This window comes from Engystomops pustulosus, chromosome 8, assembly GCF_040894005.1.
Source record: "Engystomops pustulosus chromosome 8, aEngPut4.maternal, whole genome shotgun sequence".
Classification (NCBI taxonomy): domain Eukaryota; kingdom Metazoa; phylum Chordata; class Amphibia; order Anura; family Leptodactylidae; genus Engystomops; species Engystomops pustulosus.
The window spans coordinates 10566331-10586959 of record NC_092418.1 but is presented as its reverse complement, the minus strand read 5'-3'; the positions used below and the strand labels follow the sequence as shown (position 1 = coordinate 10586959).

Genomic DNA, 20629 nt, shown 5'->3' with positions numbered 1-20629 from the left:
AACATTGTTCTTTTGTGGTTTTGATATACAGGCAGTCCCCGGGTTACGTACAAGGTAGGGTCCGGAGGTTTGTTCTTAAGTTGAATTTGTATGCAAATCCAACTGTAGATCCAGACAAAAAAAAATTTTTGAACATTTTTTGCTGTATTGGGACCAAGGATTGTCAATAAAGCTTCATTACAGACACCTTACAGCTGATCATTGCAGCCTGGGACTTAAGTAACGCATTCAGAAAGCTTCACCAGAGGTCAGAGGGGTCTGTCTGTAACTAAGGGTTGTCTGTAAGTCGGGTGTCCTTAAGTAGGGGACCACCTGTATAACATTTATAGTCCTTTACAAATGGAGCAACTATAGAGATCCAGTATGTGGGCCAGGGATTTTTAAATGGAGATAAAGTATTAATTTCTACTACTAGTTGTTATATTGGAATTATTAATAATAATTGATCATCTTTCCATCTTACCAAAGTGGTTTGTGACATGGATTGTCTATATCCGGTCACTAAGTATAGAAATTTATAACGATTTTGCAAAGTGACAAAAAAAGAATTTCATAGAAATATTTTATTAGAACTAAAGAAGAATTAAGAAATTACATTTTACAAAAATAGATTTGATCAGTATAATCAGACACACAATCCTAATACACCAATACTATATCTGGAATCTTATGTCCACATGTAAAAAATTTATGGTTACAAAAAATCAAGAAAACCTCATCATATTTTACAACAGAAGCCATATTATTATTTGTTCAGATAATTTTCTTGTAAACCACAATTTTATGGGGTAATTTCTCTATTGCTTCATCATCTGAAGCTTTTTACAGCCGCCCAAATGGTGATTCTTTATAAAGTGCCCTCAGATCTTGACTGTGACCTACAACACAAACCCCTCCCATCTGCTCTGAGTGACAGCTGTCACAGCCTCCTGAGTGGACAGCATGAGAAGAAACGGTGATAAAAATACATTTAGTAATAAATCATTACATTATTTTTGTCCAAAAGTGAAAGTATCTAAGACCAAAAAATCACCTTAACTATTTACAGCCGCTTGTGGATGTTCATTATTTTAAGATTCTGATCCCAGAATATATTGTTATGACGCACACCAAGTGTACTATATACATTTAACACCCAGGATTTCTCATTATAACCAATATAAGATCCATTACCATCCACCTTCCTCTCCAAACTTTCCCCGGCCACTCCAATGATCCATTGCTCCGCCTGACTCACATCCACCTCCCAGTAATGTCTCCCAGAGGAGAAGCTGCAGGAGCTGAACACCTGACAGGACTTGAACCTCTTGGGTCCATCGGGTCTGTTCTGTAATGTAGAAGTATAAGAAGCAGATCTAAGATCCTTTGAAATAAAAATCTTTTCAGAAGCAGAATCTTTATCCAGTAATACCTCAGATTTTTTCATCGCTGGGAACTGTTGTTTTCTTCTCATATTATTCAGATCATCAGCAAAGCGCAGCAGTCCTCTGTATAATATCTGTGACACTATGACATCATCCAGACTCTGAGCTTTTCTTTTAGCACCGATGACCTCACAGCTCCGATCACTGATGTCACCTCTGGTTAAATCATCTTGTAAGAAGGCCAATGGATCTGTGATATCACATGACTCCTCAAATTGATGAATTTTCTTGGTCAGCTCATCCTTGTGTAGCTCCATCTGTCTGATCATGTTAGAGACTGAGGTTGACACCTGATCCTTCTGTCTGGAGATCTCACCCAGGACTCTGCTTTCTAGATCATCCAGCTTCTTCCTCAGATCAGTAAACAGATTAGTGACTTTCTCAGTGAGTCCAGATAATTTATTTTCTTCTTCTACCCCATGATCTGTGAGATTCTGGATTCTTCTTCCTGCTTCCATTTTTTTGGAGTTCATTTTCTCAACAGCAGATCTCAGCTTCTCCTTCTTCTTCTCAGAGGCCACATCCAATACCTCCACCTCATGTCCCTTGTGATCTCCAGCCACCCAGCAGGACACACAGATACAGGTGGCATCCATAGGACAATAGTATTTCAGTACCTCATTGTGTGTGGAGCATTTTCTATTCTCCAGGTTGACATCGGGATCAGCTAAAATATGTTCTGAGGACTTACTGTGTCTCTGTAAGTGTTTCTCACAGAAAGAAGTCTCGCACTGCAGACATGTTCTCACAGCCGGTTCAGGAGAATCGCAGTAGGTGCAGCAGACTCTGGTCTCCTCCATCTTAGGCTGAGTAGATAAATTCTCCATTATATTCCCAAGATTCCTTTGCTTCTCCAAGATCGGACGTCACGGATGCTTCTTTCTGCAGTCAGGACAGGAATATCCTCCAGCCGCCTCCTGTACATCCAGCATACTCACAATACACGAGCAGCAGAAGTTGTGTCTCATCTGAAGGATTCAGGACTGAAACATCATCTTATATACAGTAAGAGGGTGGAGTGTCCTGCAGAGGCATCAACCCCTGCAGTCCTGGGTGTGACTGTCAGACCTATTCATAATGAAAGGGATTTACATTCTCATTGTCTTTATGTGTATTTCCCCCATTCACCTGCACTGAGAGCCGGGGGGGAGCAGCATCAGCACCTGAATGACTGGAGACGTTACTATTGTGAGGGTAATGTCAGGGCGGGGGTCTCACACCTCTCCAGGATGTGCTGGGATGGGAACTAGGCCTCAGTTTCACTTTTACTGGAATGAATAATTATTATTTAACCTTTCTGTGTGAGAATTTTCAAATAATTTGCAATTTAGTTCTGGTTTTTATGTCTCATATTCCATCATTGAATAACATTTTACCTTCTTCTACAGGTCACTACGATTATGGAGATACCAAATATGTGCAGGTTTTTATGGTTTTATGACATTTGGACAATAAAATAATTTTCTTAATAAACCAGTGTATTTGTGTTGCTACTTTTAAAGAACCAGAAGTTTTTTCTTTTATTATTTGGTCTATCTGCCCATATTGTTGCCTGTTTTTAGTGGATGAGGTGAAGTTTTATTTATACTACTGGTTTTATTGGAATAATTGATTATATTTTAATATGATTTTTATTAGAGATGGAAGGAAAGATTTTATTTTGTTGGAGGTTTTCTTTTATAGTGTTCAGCTACAAGTTATTGATCTCCCTTTGTCCTGTTCTATTTATGGGATTATTGACATTCTCCTGCCGTACAAGATCACTTATATATCAATTGCCGCTAGTGAGAGTATAGGAAAGAATTGGAAATCCATGGATCTCCCTGGAAACTCGGATGTTTTCACTACAATAAAAACTTTCTGGCTTTACAAGTACATAACAGCCAGAGATTATACATATTCAGGCTCCTTACATCTCAGGTTAATATTCTATCATCTATTTGATCTTAGTGCAAGTATAAAGTCATCCAGTAAAAACATTCCACCTATAGAGACCCAGTCCCGAGAGACACCATCTACACAGGGTTTTATGAATTATATGGAAGCAAAACAACGATTTATGACCCAAATCCACAGGACAATGGACCCAATGTAGAAGGAAGAGAGAGGTCAAGATCTTCCAGAAGTTGGAGATTTAGGCAAAGTGACCACAGGAGACATTCACACCGGGTTCTGTATAATGTAGTGTCTGATATTAGACAGATGTTACAGATGACACCACATGAAGCTTCCTCAAAGTAGGGGAGAAGAGGAGTCGGGTCGTCTCTCATAGAGGAGCTCATGCCATGTTAGTCATGTTTTGCCCATTGTGACCATCTCGATAGAATTAAACTAATTATTATTTAAGGTCTAATTGTCTCCGCGTATTATAACACCTACAGTATATGTCTCAGTGTTTGGCAGGAATTTCTTATAGGTGATAACCAGTAGGAGTCACGGGTATAATTGGGGAAAGTTAAAATATAACTTTTAATAAACATATGTTAAAAAACTCTCCAATGTGTGCATCAGTGTGTATTAGGATGAAGATGATGACAGAGTGACACACTGTTACCTCTGGTAATAAAAGAGGACTGTTACGGCTCAGAGAGTGCACCCTGCATAGATAGTTAGCAGATGCAAGTTTTCTCAATGGCCATTAAGCAGGTAGGTATGTAGCGTATTAAAGATATCCTTGTTGCCTAGTATTCAATTTGTACCCAGTAAGGCAATTACGGGGATTGTTCCCTGCTCATGGAACAGTCCTTCTGTGCTACAATCACTTATGCCCTAACTTCTCATCTCTCCACCTCTACGCGTTTCACCCCTTATGGTGGGGCTCGTCAGGAGAACCGCAGAGGATAAGATTGCTTAGAATGAAAACTTATATCCTACATTCATTCAGGACACAAAAATAATAAACAAAGAGAACGCTGGCGTCCTGATGGTGGGTGCCAGCGTGTGATAGTCGTAGCCGACAGGTGATAACCAGTAGTGTGGACACAGGTCTAAACCGCAGTCACAGTTGTTAATAAAAGGACAAACTCTAGGCGCCATGAATATTAAAACAGTTTGATAGGGACACGGCACCAAAGACGTCATCCATATGATGACTACTACTGCTACCCTACTCTGTACCACGGGTGAATAAATCTTTTTATTTTCAAGAGTGCTGCATCTTTGTGTTTTTTCTACAAGTGATTTATAAAAGGATATATCTTCATATGATCGGTCTCAGACAATGGGGGTCATTTACTAAGGGCCCGATTCGCGTTTTCCCGACGTGTTACCCGAATATTTCCGATTTGCGCCGATTGTACCTGAATTGCCCCGGGATTTTGGCGCACGCGATCGGATTGTGGCGCATCGGCGCCGGCATGCGCGCTACGAAAATCGGGGGGCGTGGCCGAACGAAGACCCGACGTATTCGGAAAAACCGCCGCATTTAAAAACCGAAAAAGTGTCGCTTGGGAAGCGCTTACCTTCACCTGGTCCAGCTCGGTGCATTCCGGCGCGTTCAGATTATTTTCAGCGCAGCAGCGCCACCTGGTGGACGGCGGAGGAACTACCTTCATAAATCCCGTCCGGACCCGAATCCTGTGCAGAGAACGCGCCGCTGGATCGCGAATGGGCCGGGTAAGTAAATCTGCCCCATTATGTGGTGGATTTATCGCGTGCTAGTGCACCAATACATGGTGTTCCCCTGACCCTCCCAAAGGGTCAGATGTATTCTATAGGCTCCAGATTCCTGAACTATCTGGATACTCTGGGGCAGATTTACTTACCCGGTCCATTTGCGATCCAGCGGCACGTTCTCTGAGGAGGATTCGGGTCTTCCGGCGATTCACTAAGGTATCCACTAGGTGTCACTGCTGCGATGAAGTCCGTTGGAGTTCACTGGAGTTCACCAAGCTATCCTGGGTGCAGGTAAGTGCGTGTCATGCGACACATTTTTTTTTAAAAATACGTCAGTTTTTCTGAATCAGTTTTTCCACGCCCCCGATTTCCGACGCGTGCATTCCGGCGCCGTTGCGCCACAATCCGTGTGCCAAAAACCCGGGGCAATTCAGGGAAAAACGGTGCAAAATGGTAAAATTCGGGTAACCTGATACGGGCCCTTAGTAAATGACCCCCTATGTGCGCTGGCGGTCATTTCTATACCAGGTTCTGCTGGTTCATATCTACACCAGAACACCGAGAAATGTCATCCTATGGCTCCGAGTTCTTTTTAGGTAACTTGTTTCTTTAATTTTATTGGTTAATGTTTTTGTCGAGAGGGCTCTGATTAGGTGACATGGGGGGAGGACACAATCCTTCTTCAAAAATGACGGAGCGATCAACTCGGGCCACATGCTCCTCATATCCGGTCATTTAGTGAAATGTCATAAACCAAGAACATATCTATCTGTAGTTTTCTAGCTACACAGGTGTGATCATCAAAAAGGATAAACGGTATATACTCTAGTATAAGCCAAGTTTTTTAGCACCTAAAATGTGCTGAAAAAACTTACCACGGCTTATATACGAGTCAATAAAAAAATAAACTTACATACTCACCTTCCGGTGTCCCCGATGGTCGTCGCAGGTCCTCATCTGTCTTCTCTCCGCTGTAACAGCCAAGAGAGCCGCAGCCATGTGATCTGCCGGTCGGCGCATACTATGATGCTGCCGCTGGTGGCGTCATAGTGTGCGCCGGCCAGCAGATCACATGGATGCATCTCTGCCGGCTGTTACAGTGGAAAGAAGACAAAAGAGAACCCGCAACGAGCATAGGGAAGCTGCGACAAGCATAGCAGACGGAAGGTGAGTATGTTTGTTTATTTTTTTATGCGGGCTGGCTATATACTAAAGGGTGCTTACTGGCTATATACTACATGGGGCTGGCTGGCTGTAGAGTAAAGGGGGCTGGCTGGCTGTATATTTAAGGGGGTTGGCTGGCTGTATACTTAAGGGGGCTGGCTGAATACTTGAAAGGGCCGGCTATATACTACTGGGGGCTGGCTGGCTATACTACTGGGGGCTGGCTGGCTATACTACTGGGGGCTGGCCGGTATATACTACTGGGGGCTGGCTGGCTATATACTACTGGGGGCTGGACGGCTTTATACTACTGAGGGCTGGCTGGCTATAAACTACTGGGGGCTGTGGCGATGCATCGTTCTCTATCTGTATCCAGTGTTTTTTAACATTTAACATCACGCACTGACGTACTTGATCCAATATGGCCGCATTATAATAACTAATTAGATGCAGCAAACCTAAGCTTCCTTTCTTACTTCCTTGCTTATTATCGTGTAGGCACAACTAGGAGCAAGAGCTGATTTATCAGCGGCTTTTGTTTTTTACCATAACACATGAGCCGGTTATATGATTATAAAGGGAATCTGTAAGCCACAGCCATCGCTCAGAGCAGAAGGGAGTAATGGTGGAAAAACACTCTGCAGAGAGCCGAGGGGTCTACACTGTCCATGACTGCATTCTCAACAAAATCCCTGTTATTACCCCAGTACATTTCCCATGAGAAATGATGAAACGCTTTCCTGGGTTTGATGACCTTTTCCCTATCTTTCTGTGCATGCAGCTCACAGGTAGATCTATGCGTATCCATGGTAACTGACAATAAATAAACCTTGGGTGTTCTGATTTAGCCGTCATCCCTCCATTGACCTTCTTCTACAAGGAGGGACAGACAGTAGAATATGAAGTAGGAAAAAGATTTTTTTTGTTTGTTGTCTGTTACCATAGAGACATATAAATCTAACAAAGTGAATCCATCAGTCAGACACATGGAAAAAATAAATTGTGCTTTAAAACTTTTTATTATTTAACTGTTTATTTCATCTTGTTAAAACCATTATTATGGGACCATAGAAAGGATATAAATCTAAACAGACAAACAATAGACATTGTTATCTATTCCTCGTTAGTAGAAGATAACGATTTCTGATCACAATGCAACAGTAATCACATAAGACATCAACAGCAAATTAATAAAGTACAAGTGAGAAGAACAGTAATATCTATCACTTATTTCTACATCTATGGAGGAAATCTGAAGCTTTGGCACCAAAAGAAATGTCCATTAACATATATTCAGTAATGAATCAGCACAGAAATAGAAATGAGAGGATCTTAGAAGGCAGAGAATCATTTTAACATATTACAGCCACAATTTTGCTAAATTATTTTAAGATTGTGAGGATACAATTGTCATACATACAGAGGGCGGCATAGAGCGGCTCGGTGAAGGAGGTGGTGAAGGTGTGTAAGTGTCTGATGGGGTCACACAGCTGATAGAAGGACAGACGCCCGGCCTCATAGTCCAGATAGATCCCAACAACCTTCACAGGAGACTCTGATTCCAGACTTGTAAATATGTTGTTATGAAGCACACCAAGGCTATTAATAACCATCAAACCCCAGGATTTCTCATTAAAACCAATAAATGACTCGTTACCCACCACTTTCCTCTCCAGACTATCCCCAGCCACTCCAATGATCCATTTCTCCGCCTGACTCACATCCACCTCCCAGTAATGTCTCCCAGAGGAGAAGCTGCAGGAGCTGAACACCTGACACGACTCGAACATCTTGGGTCCATCAGGTCTATTCTGTGGCGTTGCAGTATAAGAAGCAGATCTAAGACTACGTGATATAATGATGTTATCATGAGCCGAGTCTATATCCAGTAATACCTCAGATTTCTCCATCACTGGAAACTGTCTCGTTCTTTTTAGATTATTCAGATCCTCCACAAAGCGCAGCAGTCCTCTGTATAATATCTGTGACACTACGACATCATCCAGACTCTGAGCTTCTCTTACATCTCCAATGACATCACAGCTCCGATCACTGACATCAACTTTGAATAAATCTTCTCTTAAGAAGGTCAATGGATCTGTGATATCACATGACTCCTCAAATTGATGAATTTTCTTGGTCAGCTCATCCTTGTGTAGCTCCACCTGTCTGATCATGTCAGAAACTGAGAGTGACACCTGATCCTTCTGTCTGGAGATCTCACCCAGGACTCTGCTTTCTAGATCATCCAGCTTCTTCCTCAGATCAGTAAACAGATTAGTGACTTTCTCAGTGAGTCCAGATAATTTCTTTTCTTCTTCTACCCCATGATCTGTGAGATTCTGGATTTTTTTTCCTGCTTCCATTTTATCCAAGTTCATTTTCTCAACAGCAGATCTCAGCTTCTCCTTCTTCTTCTCAGAGGCCACATCCAGTATCTCCACCTCATGTCCCATGTGATCTCCAGCCACCCAGCAGGACACACAGATACAGGTGGAATCCATAGGACAATAGTATTTCAGTACCTCATTGTGTGTGGAGCATTTTCTTTCCTCCAGGTTAACATCAGGATCAACTAAAATATGTTCTGAGGACTTACTGTGTCTCTGTAAGTGTTTCTCACAGAAAGAAGCCTCGCACTGCAGACATGTTCTTACAGCTGGTTCAGGAGAATCGCAGTAGGTGCAGCAGACTCTGGTCTCCTCCATCTTAGGCTGAGTAGATAAATTCTCCATTATATTCCCAAGATTCCTTTTCTTTAGGTGATTAAGGACGTCACGGATGCTTCTTTCTGCAGTCAGGACAGGAATATCCTCCAGCCGCCTCCTGTACATCCAGCGCACTCACAATACACGAGCAGCAGATGTTGTGTCTCATCTGAAGGATTCAGGACTGAAACATCATCTTATATACAGTAAGAGGGTGGAGAGTCCTGCAGAAGCATCAACCCCTGCGCTCCTGGGTGTGACTGTCAGACCTATTCATAATGAAAGGGATTTACATTCTCATTGTCTTTATGTGTATTTCCCCCATTCACCTGCACTGAGAGCCGGGGGAGCAGCATCAGCACCTGAATGACTGGAGACTTTACTATTGTGAGGGTAATGTCAGGGCGGGGGTCTCACACCTCTCCAGGATGTGCTGGGATGGAAACTAGGCCTCAGTTTCATCTTGGCTTATTGAATAATGTTTATTAACACTTTCTGTGGGAGAATTTAGAAAAAAACTATGTTTGAGCCTTGTTGTTGTATTTTAAGTATTGTGATATTGAATAACATTTCACCTTCTTCTACAAGTCACTATGATTATGGAGATACCAAATATGTGCAGATTGTACATAACTAGTGTTTGTTCCTTTTAACCCTTTAAAAGGGTAATATCACGTCACGGGGTCTGCTGCGGGTGCATGCAGAGGGCTCATGGGCTGAGCACTTTCCATAGTCGGTAAGTCTTTGCTGCATATGGCAGAGACTTACCAGTAACACTCATGATCGGTGCTAGCGGGCGCCGCCATTTTGTTGGAGAACGTCGCTACCCGTGACGTCGTCGGGGAGCGGTGACCGGTTGCCATGACAGCCTCTTCTGAAGACCTAAAGCTGTCTGGATTTAACCCATTCATTACTATGTGCTAATTGCACATTGTAATGTATGAGGATATAAATCCCCATATACTGCCATTCTGTAGTATGGCAGTATATGATAGGATCAATCAGACTACCTTGGGTTAAAGTACCCTAGGGAGTCTGAAAAATAGTAAAATTAAAATTTTTTTTAAAAAATTATAATAAAAAAACTACAAAAAAATCACAATCGCCGCATCCGAAAATCCCCGATCTATCAAAATATAAAAAAGTTTTTTCACTGTGTTTAACCCCGTAACGGAAAATAGCACCTAGAGTCAAATTGGCATGGTTTGTACAGCGCTGCGTAATCTGTAGGCGCTTTATAAATAATTATTATTATTAAAAAATTGCACTTTTTTGCCATTTCGAAAAATATTTTAAAAAATCAATAAAAAGTGATCAAAAGGTTGCACAGTCCTAAAAATGGTAGCATTGAAAACTTCATCAAAAGTCGCAAAAAAAAGATACCGCCCACAGCTCTGTACACCGAAGTATAAAAAAGATGGCAAAATAAAAAAAATATATATTCTACACGAGTTTTTAATTTTTGTAAATCTATAATGAAAACATTATAAAACCTATACAAATTTGATATCCCCGTGATTGTACTGACCCAAAGAATAAAGTAGACATGTCATTTGTGGTGCACAGTGAAAGCTGTAAATTCCAAGCCCACAAGAAAACGCTGCAAATGCGTTTTTTCACCAACTTTACTGCATTTTGAATTTATTTCCAGCTTCCCAGTATAGTATAGTATAGTATAGTAATACCGTCACTATGAATTGCAATTTGCTACGCAGAAAACAAGCCATTACAGAGCTCTTTACGTGTAAAAAAAATATATAGATAGATTTTTTATTGTGGGGAGTGAAAAAAAAAGAAAAAAAAAAGGGCCAGGTCCTTAAAGGGTTAACTTTTTTCTATTTTTGATGTGTAAAGCTACTTTGGTATTCAGTTCGTGGATGGGACCTGCAGGGACTTGTTAGGTTGTGAGCACAGCTTATTTGGTCAGTACACTGAAAGTTCTAAATACAAAGTCATATCTATACACTGTAGATATGGCTGATGTATATTGGAGTATTATTACCTCACATACTGTATATATGACTGATGTATATTGGAGTACTATTACCTCACACTGTAGATATGGCTGATGTATATTGGAGTATTACTACCTCACATACTGTAGATATGACTAATGTATATAGGAGTATTATTACCTCACATACTGTAGATATGACTGATGTATATTGGAGTATTATTACCTCACATACTGTAGATATGACTGATGTATATTGGAGTATTATTACCTCACATACTGTAGATATGACTGATGTATATTGGAGTATTATTACCTCACATGCTGTAGATATGGCGGATGTATATTGGAGTATTATTACCTCACATACTGTAGTTATGGCAGGGGTATTATTACCTCACACACTGTAGTTATGGCAGGAGTATTATTACCTCATATACTGTAGATATGACTGATGTATATTGGGGTATTATTACCTCACATACTGTAGATATGACTGATGTATATTGGAGTATTATTACCTCACACACTGTAGATATGACTGATGTATATTGGAGTATTATTACCTCACATACTGTAGATATGGATGATGTATATTGGAGTATTATTACCTCACATACTGTAGATATGGCGGATGTATATTGGAGTATTATTACCTCACATGCTGTAGATATGGCGAATGTATATAGATACATCGCCCAGTGATCACTTACTGCAGACATGGCTGATATATGACATATTACTACTCTGTACTGCAGCGTCTTCATGAGCCCTGGTGTGCTGGAGCTGTGTGACAGGGAGGACAGATAACCACCATTACTGTGTGAGGGGCTGTAGTGTCCCCTCATATGTGTATATCACCTCTGGGCTCCTGCTTGTGGATTTTGTTGGCCTTGGTATAATGTGTCATAGATTGTATTGGAGCACATGACAACCAAGCTTAGCTAGGAGAGCTGCCAAACTTGTTAGGTCAGGCTCATTGCTCCTCCCCTCTGGAATAACTGGCCAATGAGAAGAGAAGTGAGAGGTAGAGATGAGATGAGAGAGAAGGGAGATAATAGGATCCTGAGGTAAAAGATGGAGAAGATAATAAGAAAAGGTCAAGAGATGAAAGAGAAGAGAAGTTTCATCAGGAGAACAGAAATATGTGAAAAATATCTCTAGAAATAATGGAGATAGTTCCCTGCACTATAACTATAAAGCCAAAGTCTGCTGACAGGAGGAGAGATACAGAGATACAGATATGTGTGAGGTAAAAGCCTGACGCATCTTCATCTATAACTGTATATAGACGTGTGGACAGAAATATTTATACAGCCTCCATATACAATCATGTGCAGGGGCCTTAGTGTGATATATACTGACCCAGGGGCGGCCATCTTTGAATGTCCCCTTCATGTGGAGACCAGGTATGACCAGGCCTTTAATGTATTAGAATTTTCTCAGATGTAGTGGTTTGTCAGCCGTAGCTTTTTTTGTTGTTGTTCACTACTAAAAAAATGTTTTAACCTTGTTTTTTTAAAATTCACATAGGGCTAGTTAATAATTAATTTTGTTTTACATTTTTAGTTTTATTTGGCACATAGGGAAACGCTATGTATAGTGCAAGGCTTTATGTCCCCAACAGTGCTCCACCCATTGCAATTTCCCCAGCAGTGCTCCCTCAAATGCAACGTCTCCTGCAGTGCTCCCCCCATTGCATTGTCCCCAGCAGTGCTCCCCCATTGCATTGTCCCCAGCAATGCTCCCCTCATTGCATTGTCCCCAACAGTGCTCCTCCACATGTAATGTCTAGAGCAGTGCTCCCCCCACATGTAATGCCCCCAATGCAATGTCCCCAGCACTGCTCCCCTAAATGCAACGTCTCCAGCAGTGCTCCCCCTATTGCAATGTCCCCAGCAGTGCTCCCCCCAATGTAATGTCCCCAGTAGTGCTTCCCCCAATGCACTGTCCCCAGCAGGGCTCCCCCCATTGCAATGTCCCCAGCAGTGCTCCCCCCATTGCAATGTCCCCAGCAGTGCTGTCCGCAGTGCAATGTCCCCAGCAGTGCTTCCCCCATTGCATTGTCCCCAGCAGTGCTCCTCCGCATGTAATGTCCTGAGCAGTGCTCCCCCCATTGCAATGTCCCCAGCAGTGCTCCCCACAATGCAATGTTCCCAGCAGTGCTCCCCCAATGTAATGTCCTGAGCAGTGCTCCCCCTATTGCAATGTCCCCAGCAGTGCTCCCCCCATTGCAATGTCCCCAGCAGTGCGCCCCACAATGTAATGTCCCCAGCAGTGCTCCCCCATTGCAATGTCCCCAGCAGTGCTCCCCCCAATGCAAGGTTCCCAGCAGTGCACCCCCCATTGCAATGTCCCCTGCATTGCTCCTCCCAATGCAATGCCCTCAGCAGTGCATCCCCCATTGCATTGTCCCCAGCAGTGCTCCTCCACATGTAATGTCCTGATCAGTGCTCCCCCCACATGTAATGCCCCCAATGCAATGTCCCCAGCAGTGTTCCCCCAAACGCAACGTCTCCAGCAGTGCTCCCCCCATTGCAATGTCCCCTGCAGTGCTCCCAGGGCCGGATTATAGGCGGGGCTCCCGGGGCTCGAGCCCCGGGGCCCCCACCATCTTGCCCCCCCAGGGGGCCTCCACCAGATCGCGTCCCCCGGTCCGACTCCTCAGCCGCCGCCTCCCTTAGTCGTCCGCCCTCAGCACACGTCACCACCTCCACACATATCCCCTTGCATGGCCTGCCCGCCCACCTGTCCGCCCCCGGAACAAGTTACCGCCTCCCCACCCTTCAGCTGCATGGCCGAGCCATCCGCCCCCTGCCCGCCCATCCCGCAGCCTTACCCTGCATCCCCCGCCGCCACCCCCCCTCCTGCCCGAACAGGCAGCCATCCTCCGCAACCCCCACTCCTCCCCGCCGGAACATTCAGCCGTCCTCCGCTCCCCGCCCCCCCCCCCCTGCCGGAACATTCAGCCGTCCTCCGCTCCCCGCGCCCCCCCCCCCCTGCCGGAACATTCAGCCGTCCTGCGTCCCCCCCCCCCCGCCGGAACATTCAGCCTCCCATCCCCGCGCGCCGCCCCCCGGGACCAAGCAGTCATCCTCCGCATCCCCCACTCCTCCCCGCCGGAACATTCAGCTGTCCTCCGCTCCCCGCGCCCCCCCCCCCCCCCCCGGAACATTCAGCTGTCCTCCGCTCCCCGCGCCCCCCCCCCGCCGGAACATTCAGCTGTCCTCCGCTCCCCGCGCCCCCCCCCCCTGCCGGAACATTCAGCCGTCCTCCGCTCAACGCCCCCCCCCCCCCCCCCCGCCGGAGCATTCAGCCGTCCTCCGTCCCCCCCCTCCGCCGGAACATTCAGCCGTCCTCCGCTCAATACCTCCGATTCCCCGCGCGCCGCCCCCCCCCCCCCCCCGGGACCAAGCAGTCATCCTCCGCATATCGCCGCCGATACCACCCACCGTGGAACATGCAGTTGACAACTGTCCGCCCCGGAGCAAGAAGCCGTCCTCCGTTCCCCCCGAACACCCTCCTGACGGGACAGCCGAACACCCTAAAAGGGTAAGTATACATTACATATTTATTTAAATGTGTGTATATATGATGTATATTGTGTGTATATATGTATATACTGTGTATATATGTATATACTGTGTATCTGTGTATATATGTATATACTGTGTATATATGTATATACTGTGTATATGTGTATATATGTATATACTGTGTATATGTGTATCTGTGTATATATGTATATACTGTGTATATGTGTATATATGTATATACTGTGTATATGTGTATATATGTATATACTGTGTATATGTGTATATATGTATATACTGTGTATATAACGTGTATATATGTATATAACGTGTATATATGTATATACTGTGTATATAATGTGTAAATATGCATCTACTGTGTATATAAAGTGTATATATGTATATACTGTGTATATGTGTATATATGTATATACTGTGTATATGTGTATATATGTATATACTGTGTATCTGTGTATATATGTATATACTGTGTATATGTGTATATGTGTATATATGTATATACTGTGTATATGTGTATATATGTATATACTGTGTATATAACGTGTAAATATGCATCTACTGTGTATATAAAGTGTATATATGTATATACTGTGTATATATGCATCTACTGTCTATATATTTATATACTGTGTATATATGATTCTACTGTGTATATAAAGTGTATATTTGTATATACTGTGTATATATGCATCTACTGTCTATATGTGTATATACTGTGTATATACTGTGTATATGTGTAAATACTGTGTATAGATGAATATACTGTATTTATACACACATATATTTGTATAAGCATATATATGTGCACATTTAAATATATGCTTATATATATGTATATATGATGTATGTTTATATGCTGTGTATATGGTATGTATGTATATGTTCTATATACTGAATGTGTGTGTGTATTTCCCGTATGTGTGTGAAAATGCTGTATATACTGAATGTGTCTGTATTTGCTGTATGTGTGTGTGTGTATGTATATATATATATATATATATATATATATATATAATGTGTATGCCGTATGTGTGATGTATATATACCGTATGTGTGTATTTACTTTATGAGTTTGTGTATACTCTGTGTATTAGTGTATAAATGTATATGGGTACATAAATGTGTGTGTATACTTGTATATATATGGGTGCAAGCATACGAGTGTAGAACTTTATGTGTGTATATAAAGGTGTGAATATATCAGTGTATAAATGTGTGTAATTGTATAAACTGCGGGACTGCATGTCTGGTGCGGGCTGAGGTGTATGTTACATGGGACTGCATATCTGGTAGGGGTGAAGGTATATATAAAGATGTGTTACTGGGGGTGAGGCGGCTATATGTAGCTGTGTTAGGGGGCGATGCGGCTGTATGTAGCTGTGTTACTGGGGGCGAGGCGGCTGTATGTAGCTGTGTTACTAGGGATGAGACTCCTGTATGTAGCTGTGTTACTGGGGGCGAGGCGGCTGTATGTAACTGTGTTACTGGAGGTGAGGCGGCTGTATGTAGCGGTGTTACTGGGGGCGAGGCGGCTGTATGTAGCTGTGTTACTGGGGGCGAGACAGCTGTATGTTGCTGTGTTACTGGGGGCGAGGCGGCTGTATGTAGCTGTGTTACTAGGGATGAGACTGCTGTGTGTAGCTGTGTTACTGGGGGCGAGGCGGCTGTGTGTAGCTGTGTTACTGGGGACGAGGCGGCTGTATGTAGCTGTGTTACTGGGGATGATGCGGCTGTATGTAGCTGTGTTACTGGGGATGATGCGGCTGTATGTAGCTGTGTTACTGGGGATGAGGCGGCTGTATGTAGCTGTGTTACTGGGAGCGAGGCGGCTGTATATAGCTGTGTTACTGGGGATGAGGCGGCTGTATGTAGTTGTGTTACTGGGGATGATGCGGCTGTATGTAGCTGTGTTACTGGGGAAGAGGCGGCTGTATGTAGCTGTGTTACTAGGGGTGAGGCGGCTGTATGTAGCTGTGTTACTGGGGAAGAGGCGGCTGTATGTAGCGGTGTTACTGCGGGGATAGTGGATAGTGAGCAGGAGGACGTGTATGTACGCTGCACTCAGTGGGGGCCTCCACCAGATTTTGCGCCCAGGGGCCCCCACCAACCTTAATCCGGCCCTGAGTGCTCCCCCCAATGCAATGTCCCCAGCAGTGCTCCCCCCTTTGCAATGTCCCCAGCAGTGCTGTCCCCAATGCAATATCCCCAGCAGTGCTCCCCCCAATGCAATGTCCCCAGCAGTGCTCCCCCCAATGCAATGTCCTGAGCAGTGCTCCCCCCAATGCAATGTCCCCAGCAGTGCTCCCCCCATTGCAATGTCCCCAGCAGTGCTCCTCCCAATGTAATGTCCCCAGCAGTGCTCCCCCCATTGCAATGTCCCCAGCAGTGCTCCCCCCATTGCAATATCCCCAGCAGTGCTCCCCCCAATGCAATATCCCCAGCAGTGCTCCCCCCATTGGAATGTCCCCAGCAGTGCTCCCCCCAATGCAATGTCCCCAGCAGTGCTCCCCCATTGGAATGTCCCCAGCAGTGCTCCCCCCAATGCAATGTCCCCAGCAGTGCTCCCACCAATGCAATGTCCCCAGCAGTGCTCCCCCCAATGCAATGTCCCGAGCAGTGATCCCACCATTGCAATGTCCCCAGCAGTGCTCCTCCCAATGTAATGTCCCCAGCAGTGCTCCCCCCATTGCAATGTCCCCAGCAGTGCTCCCCCCTTTGCAATGTCCCCTGCATTGCTCCTACCAATGCAATGCACTCATCAGTGCAACCCCCATTGCAATGTCCCCAGCAGTGCTCCCCCCCATTGGAATGCACTCAGCATTGCTACATCCAATGTAATGTCCCCAGCATTGCTCCATCCGATGTAATGTCCCCAGCAGTGCTCCTCCCAATGTAATGTCCCCAGCAGTGCTCCCCCCATTGCAATGTCCCCAGCAGTGCTCCCCCCATTGCAATATCCCCAGCAGTGCTCCCCCCAATGCAATATCCCCAGCAGTGCTCCCCCCATTGGAATGTCCCCAGCAGTGCTCCCCCCAATGCAATGTCCCCAGCAGTGCTCCCCCATTGGAATGTCCCCAGCAGTGCTCCCCCCAATGCAATGTCCCCAGCAGTGATCCCACCATTGCAATGTCCCCAGCAGTGCTCCTCCCAATGTAATGTCCCCAGCAGTGCTCCCCCCATTGCAATGTCCCCAGCAGTGCTCCCCCCTTTGCAATGTCCCCTGCATTGCTCCTACCAATGCAATGCACTCATCAGTGCAACCCCCATTGCAATGTCCCCAGCAGTGCTCCCCCCCATTGGAATGCACTCAGCATTGCTACATCCAATGTAATGTCCCCAGCATTGCTCCATCCGATGTAATGTCCCCAGCAATGCTCCTCCCAATGTAATGTCCGCAGCAGTGCTGCCCCCAATGCAATGTCCCCAGAGAGCTCCCCCCACTGCAATGTCCCCTGCATTGCTCCTCCCAAATGCTCCTCCCAACCCTCAGCAGTGCATCCCTCATTGCAATGTCCCCAGCAGTGCTCCCCCCATTGGAATGTCCCCAGCAGTGCTTCCCCCATTGGAATGTCCCCAGCATTGCTCCATCCAATGTAATGTCCCCAGCAATGCTTCTCCCAATGTAATGTCCGCAGCAGTGCTGCCCCCAATGCAATGTCCCAAGAAGTGCTCCCCCCACTGCAATGTCCCCAGCAGTGCTTCCCCCCAATGCTGCAATGTCCCCAGAAGTGCTCCCCCCACTGCAATGTCCCCAGCAGTGCTTCCCTCCAATGCAATGTCCCGACCAGTGCTCCCCCCATTGCAATGTCCCTAGCAGTGCTTCCCCCAAATCAAATGTCCCCTGCAGTGCTCCCCCCAATGAAATGTTCCGAGCAGAGCCACCCACCCAATGATATGGTCAGATGTCTAATCTGAGGTCACATGCCCAGGAGCCTCTAATAGCAAACCAGTCACATTGTCTCTATTGCTTCTTGTTCACAACGTGGCCCGGATGATCATGACGATTTCTACCAAAGTGGTTTGTGACATGGATTGCCTATATCCGGTCACTAAGTATACAAATTATTAAAGTTTTGTGAAGCGACAGAAAAAGATTTTCACAATCAGATTTCATAAAAATATTTTATTAGAACTAAAGAAGAATAAGGAAATTACATTTTACAAAAATAGATTTGATCAGTATAATCAGACAAACACTACTAATACACCAATACTATATCTAGAATCTTATGTGCAATAATGAAAAATTCATGGTCACAAAAAATCTAGAAAATTCATCAAATTTCACAACAAGAGCCATTTCATCATTGGTTTTGATAATTCTCTTGTAAACCACATTTTTACGGTAGTTCTGTGCTCAAGTTGTACACTTGGATAAAACATTTTTAGCAGCTGTTTGCCAAAGAATATTATAGCTGCCCCAATGGTGATCCTAAATTAAGTGCCCTCAGATCTTAACAGTGACCTAAACCCCTCCCCCTGCTCTGAGTGACTGCTGTGGAACTGCAATAAAAATATATTCCGTAATAACATTATGACCAAAAATAATAGGATCCTATAAGACAAGGAATCATGTTAAGACTTTACAGTCACCATTTGCATGTTATTATTTTATGATGCTAATCATGCAATTCTCAAGTACATGGAAAGCAGGATAGAGCGGCTCGGAGAAGGAGGTGGTGAAGGTGTATAAGAGTCTGATGGGGTCACACAGCTGATAGAAGGACAGACGCCCGGCCTCATAGTCCAGATAGATCCCAACAACCTTCACAGGAGACTTTGTTTCCAAGTGCCTGTACATATTGTTATGACTCACAATAAGTTTTTTACAGCATGTTACAGCCCAAAATTTCTGGTTTAAAAAAATAGTTTGAAGACGGTTCTCCTTCCTCTCCAGACTTTCCCCGGCCACTCCAATGATCCATTGCTTGGCCTGACTCACATCCACCTCCCAGTAATGTCTCCCAGAGGAGAAGCTGCAGGAGCTGAACACATGATTACCCTTGAACCTCTTTGGCCCATCGGGTCTGTTCTGTGATGTAGAGGTATAAGAGGCAGATCTGAGATCCTCTGATATAATAATGTAATTATTAGCCGAGTCTATATCCAGTAATACCTCAGATTTCTCCATCACCGGGAACTCTCTTTTCATCCCTATATTATTCAGATCATCAGCAAAGCGCAGCAGTCCTCTGTGTAACATCTGTAACACTATGACATCATCCCGGCACTGAGCTGCTTTTACATCTCTGACATCATAGCTCTGATCACTGATGTCACCTCTGATTAAATCATCTTGTAAGATGGTCAATGGATCTGTGATATCACATGACTCCTCAAATTGATGAATTTTCTTGCTCAGCTCATCCTTGTGTAGCTCCATCTGTTTGATCATGTAAGAGACTAAGAGTGACACCCGATTCTTCTGTCTTGAGATCTCACCCAGGACTCTGCTTTCTAGATCATCCAGCTTCTTCCTGAGATCAGTAAACAGATTAGTGACTTTCTCCGTGAGTCCAGATAATTGCTTTTCTTCTTCTACCCCATGATCTGTGAGATTCTGGATTCTTCTTCCTGCTTCCATTTTATCTGAGTTCATTTTCTCAACAGCAGATCTCAGCTTCTCCTTCTTCTTCTCAGAAGCCACATCCAATATCTCCACCTCATGTCCCTTGTGGTCTCCAGCCACCCAGCAGGACACACAGATACAGCTGGAATCCATGGGACAATAGTATTTCAGCGCCTCCTTGTGTGTGGAGCATTTTCTTTCCTCCAGGTTAACATCAGGATCAACTAAAATATGTTCTGAGGACTTACTGTGTCTCTGTAAGTGTTTCTCACAGAAAGAAGCCTCGCACTGCAGACATGTTCTTACAGCCGGTTCAGGAGAATCGCAGTAGGTGCAGCAGACTCTGGTCTCCTCCATCTTAGGCTGAGTAGATAAATTCTCCATTATATTCCAAAGATTCCTGTTCTTTTCCAAGATCGGACGTCACTGATGCTTCTTTCTCACGTCACGAGCGGCAGAAGTTGTGTCTCATCTGAAGGATTCAGGAGTGAAACATCATCTTATATACAGTAAAAGGGTGGAGAGTCCTGCAGAAGCACCAACCCCTGCGGTCCTGGGTGTGACTGTGAGACCTATTCATAATGAAAGGGATTTACATTCTCATTGTCTTTATGTGTATTTCCCCCATTCACTTGCACTGA

The 20629-nt window shown here is 44.4% G+C and overlaps 3 protein-coding genes across 3 annotated transcripts; all 3 read right to left on the bottom strand.

Annotated features, from left to right (window-relative positions):
* Positions 1–1042: 1042 nt before the first annotated feature.
* Positions 1043–2224, bottom strand: LOC140076092 (nuclear factor 7, ovary-like). The gene has a single exon (XM_072122600.1). It carries the CDS (start codon positions 2222–2224, stop codon positions 1043–1045), a length of 1182 nt encoding a protein of 393 aa, XP_071978701.1.
* Positions 2225–7384: 5160 nt separating this feature from the next.
* Positions 7385–9080, bottom strand: LOC140076091 (nuclear factor 7, brain-like). Its single transcript, XM_072122598.1, is given in 2 exon segments — positions 7385–8974; positions 8976–9080. Coding segments are annotated over 2 exon segments (1494 nt in total). The 3' UTR covers positions 7385–7585.
* Positions 9081–19025: 9945 nt separating this feature from the next.
* On the bottom strand, positions 19026–20345 carry LOC140076090 (E3 ubiquitin-protein ligase TRIM7-like). Its single transcript, XM_072122597.1, has one exon. The coding sequence runs from the start codon at positions 20343–20345 to the stop codon at positions 19026–19028; it is 1320 nt and encodes a 439-aa protein (XP_071978698.1).
* Positions 20346–20629: the final 284 nt, after the last annotated feature.

What these genes read in the sequence shown, in the direction of transcription:
- LOC140076090 (XM_072122597.1), bottom strand. Translation starts at nt 20,345, where the DNA reads ATGGAGGAGACCAGAGTCTGCTGCACCTACTGCGATTCTCCTGAACCG.
- LOC140076092 (XM_072122600.1), bottom strand. Translation starts at nt 2,224, where the DNA reads ATGGAGGAGACCAGAGTCTGCTGCACCTACTGCGATTCTCCTGAACCG.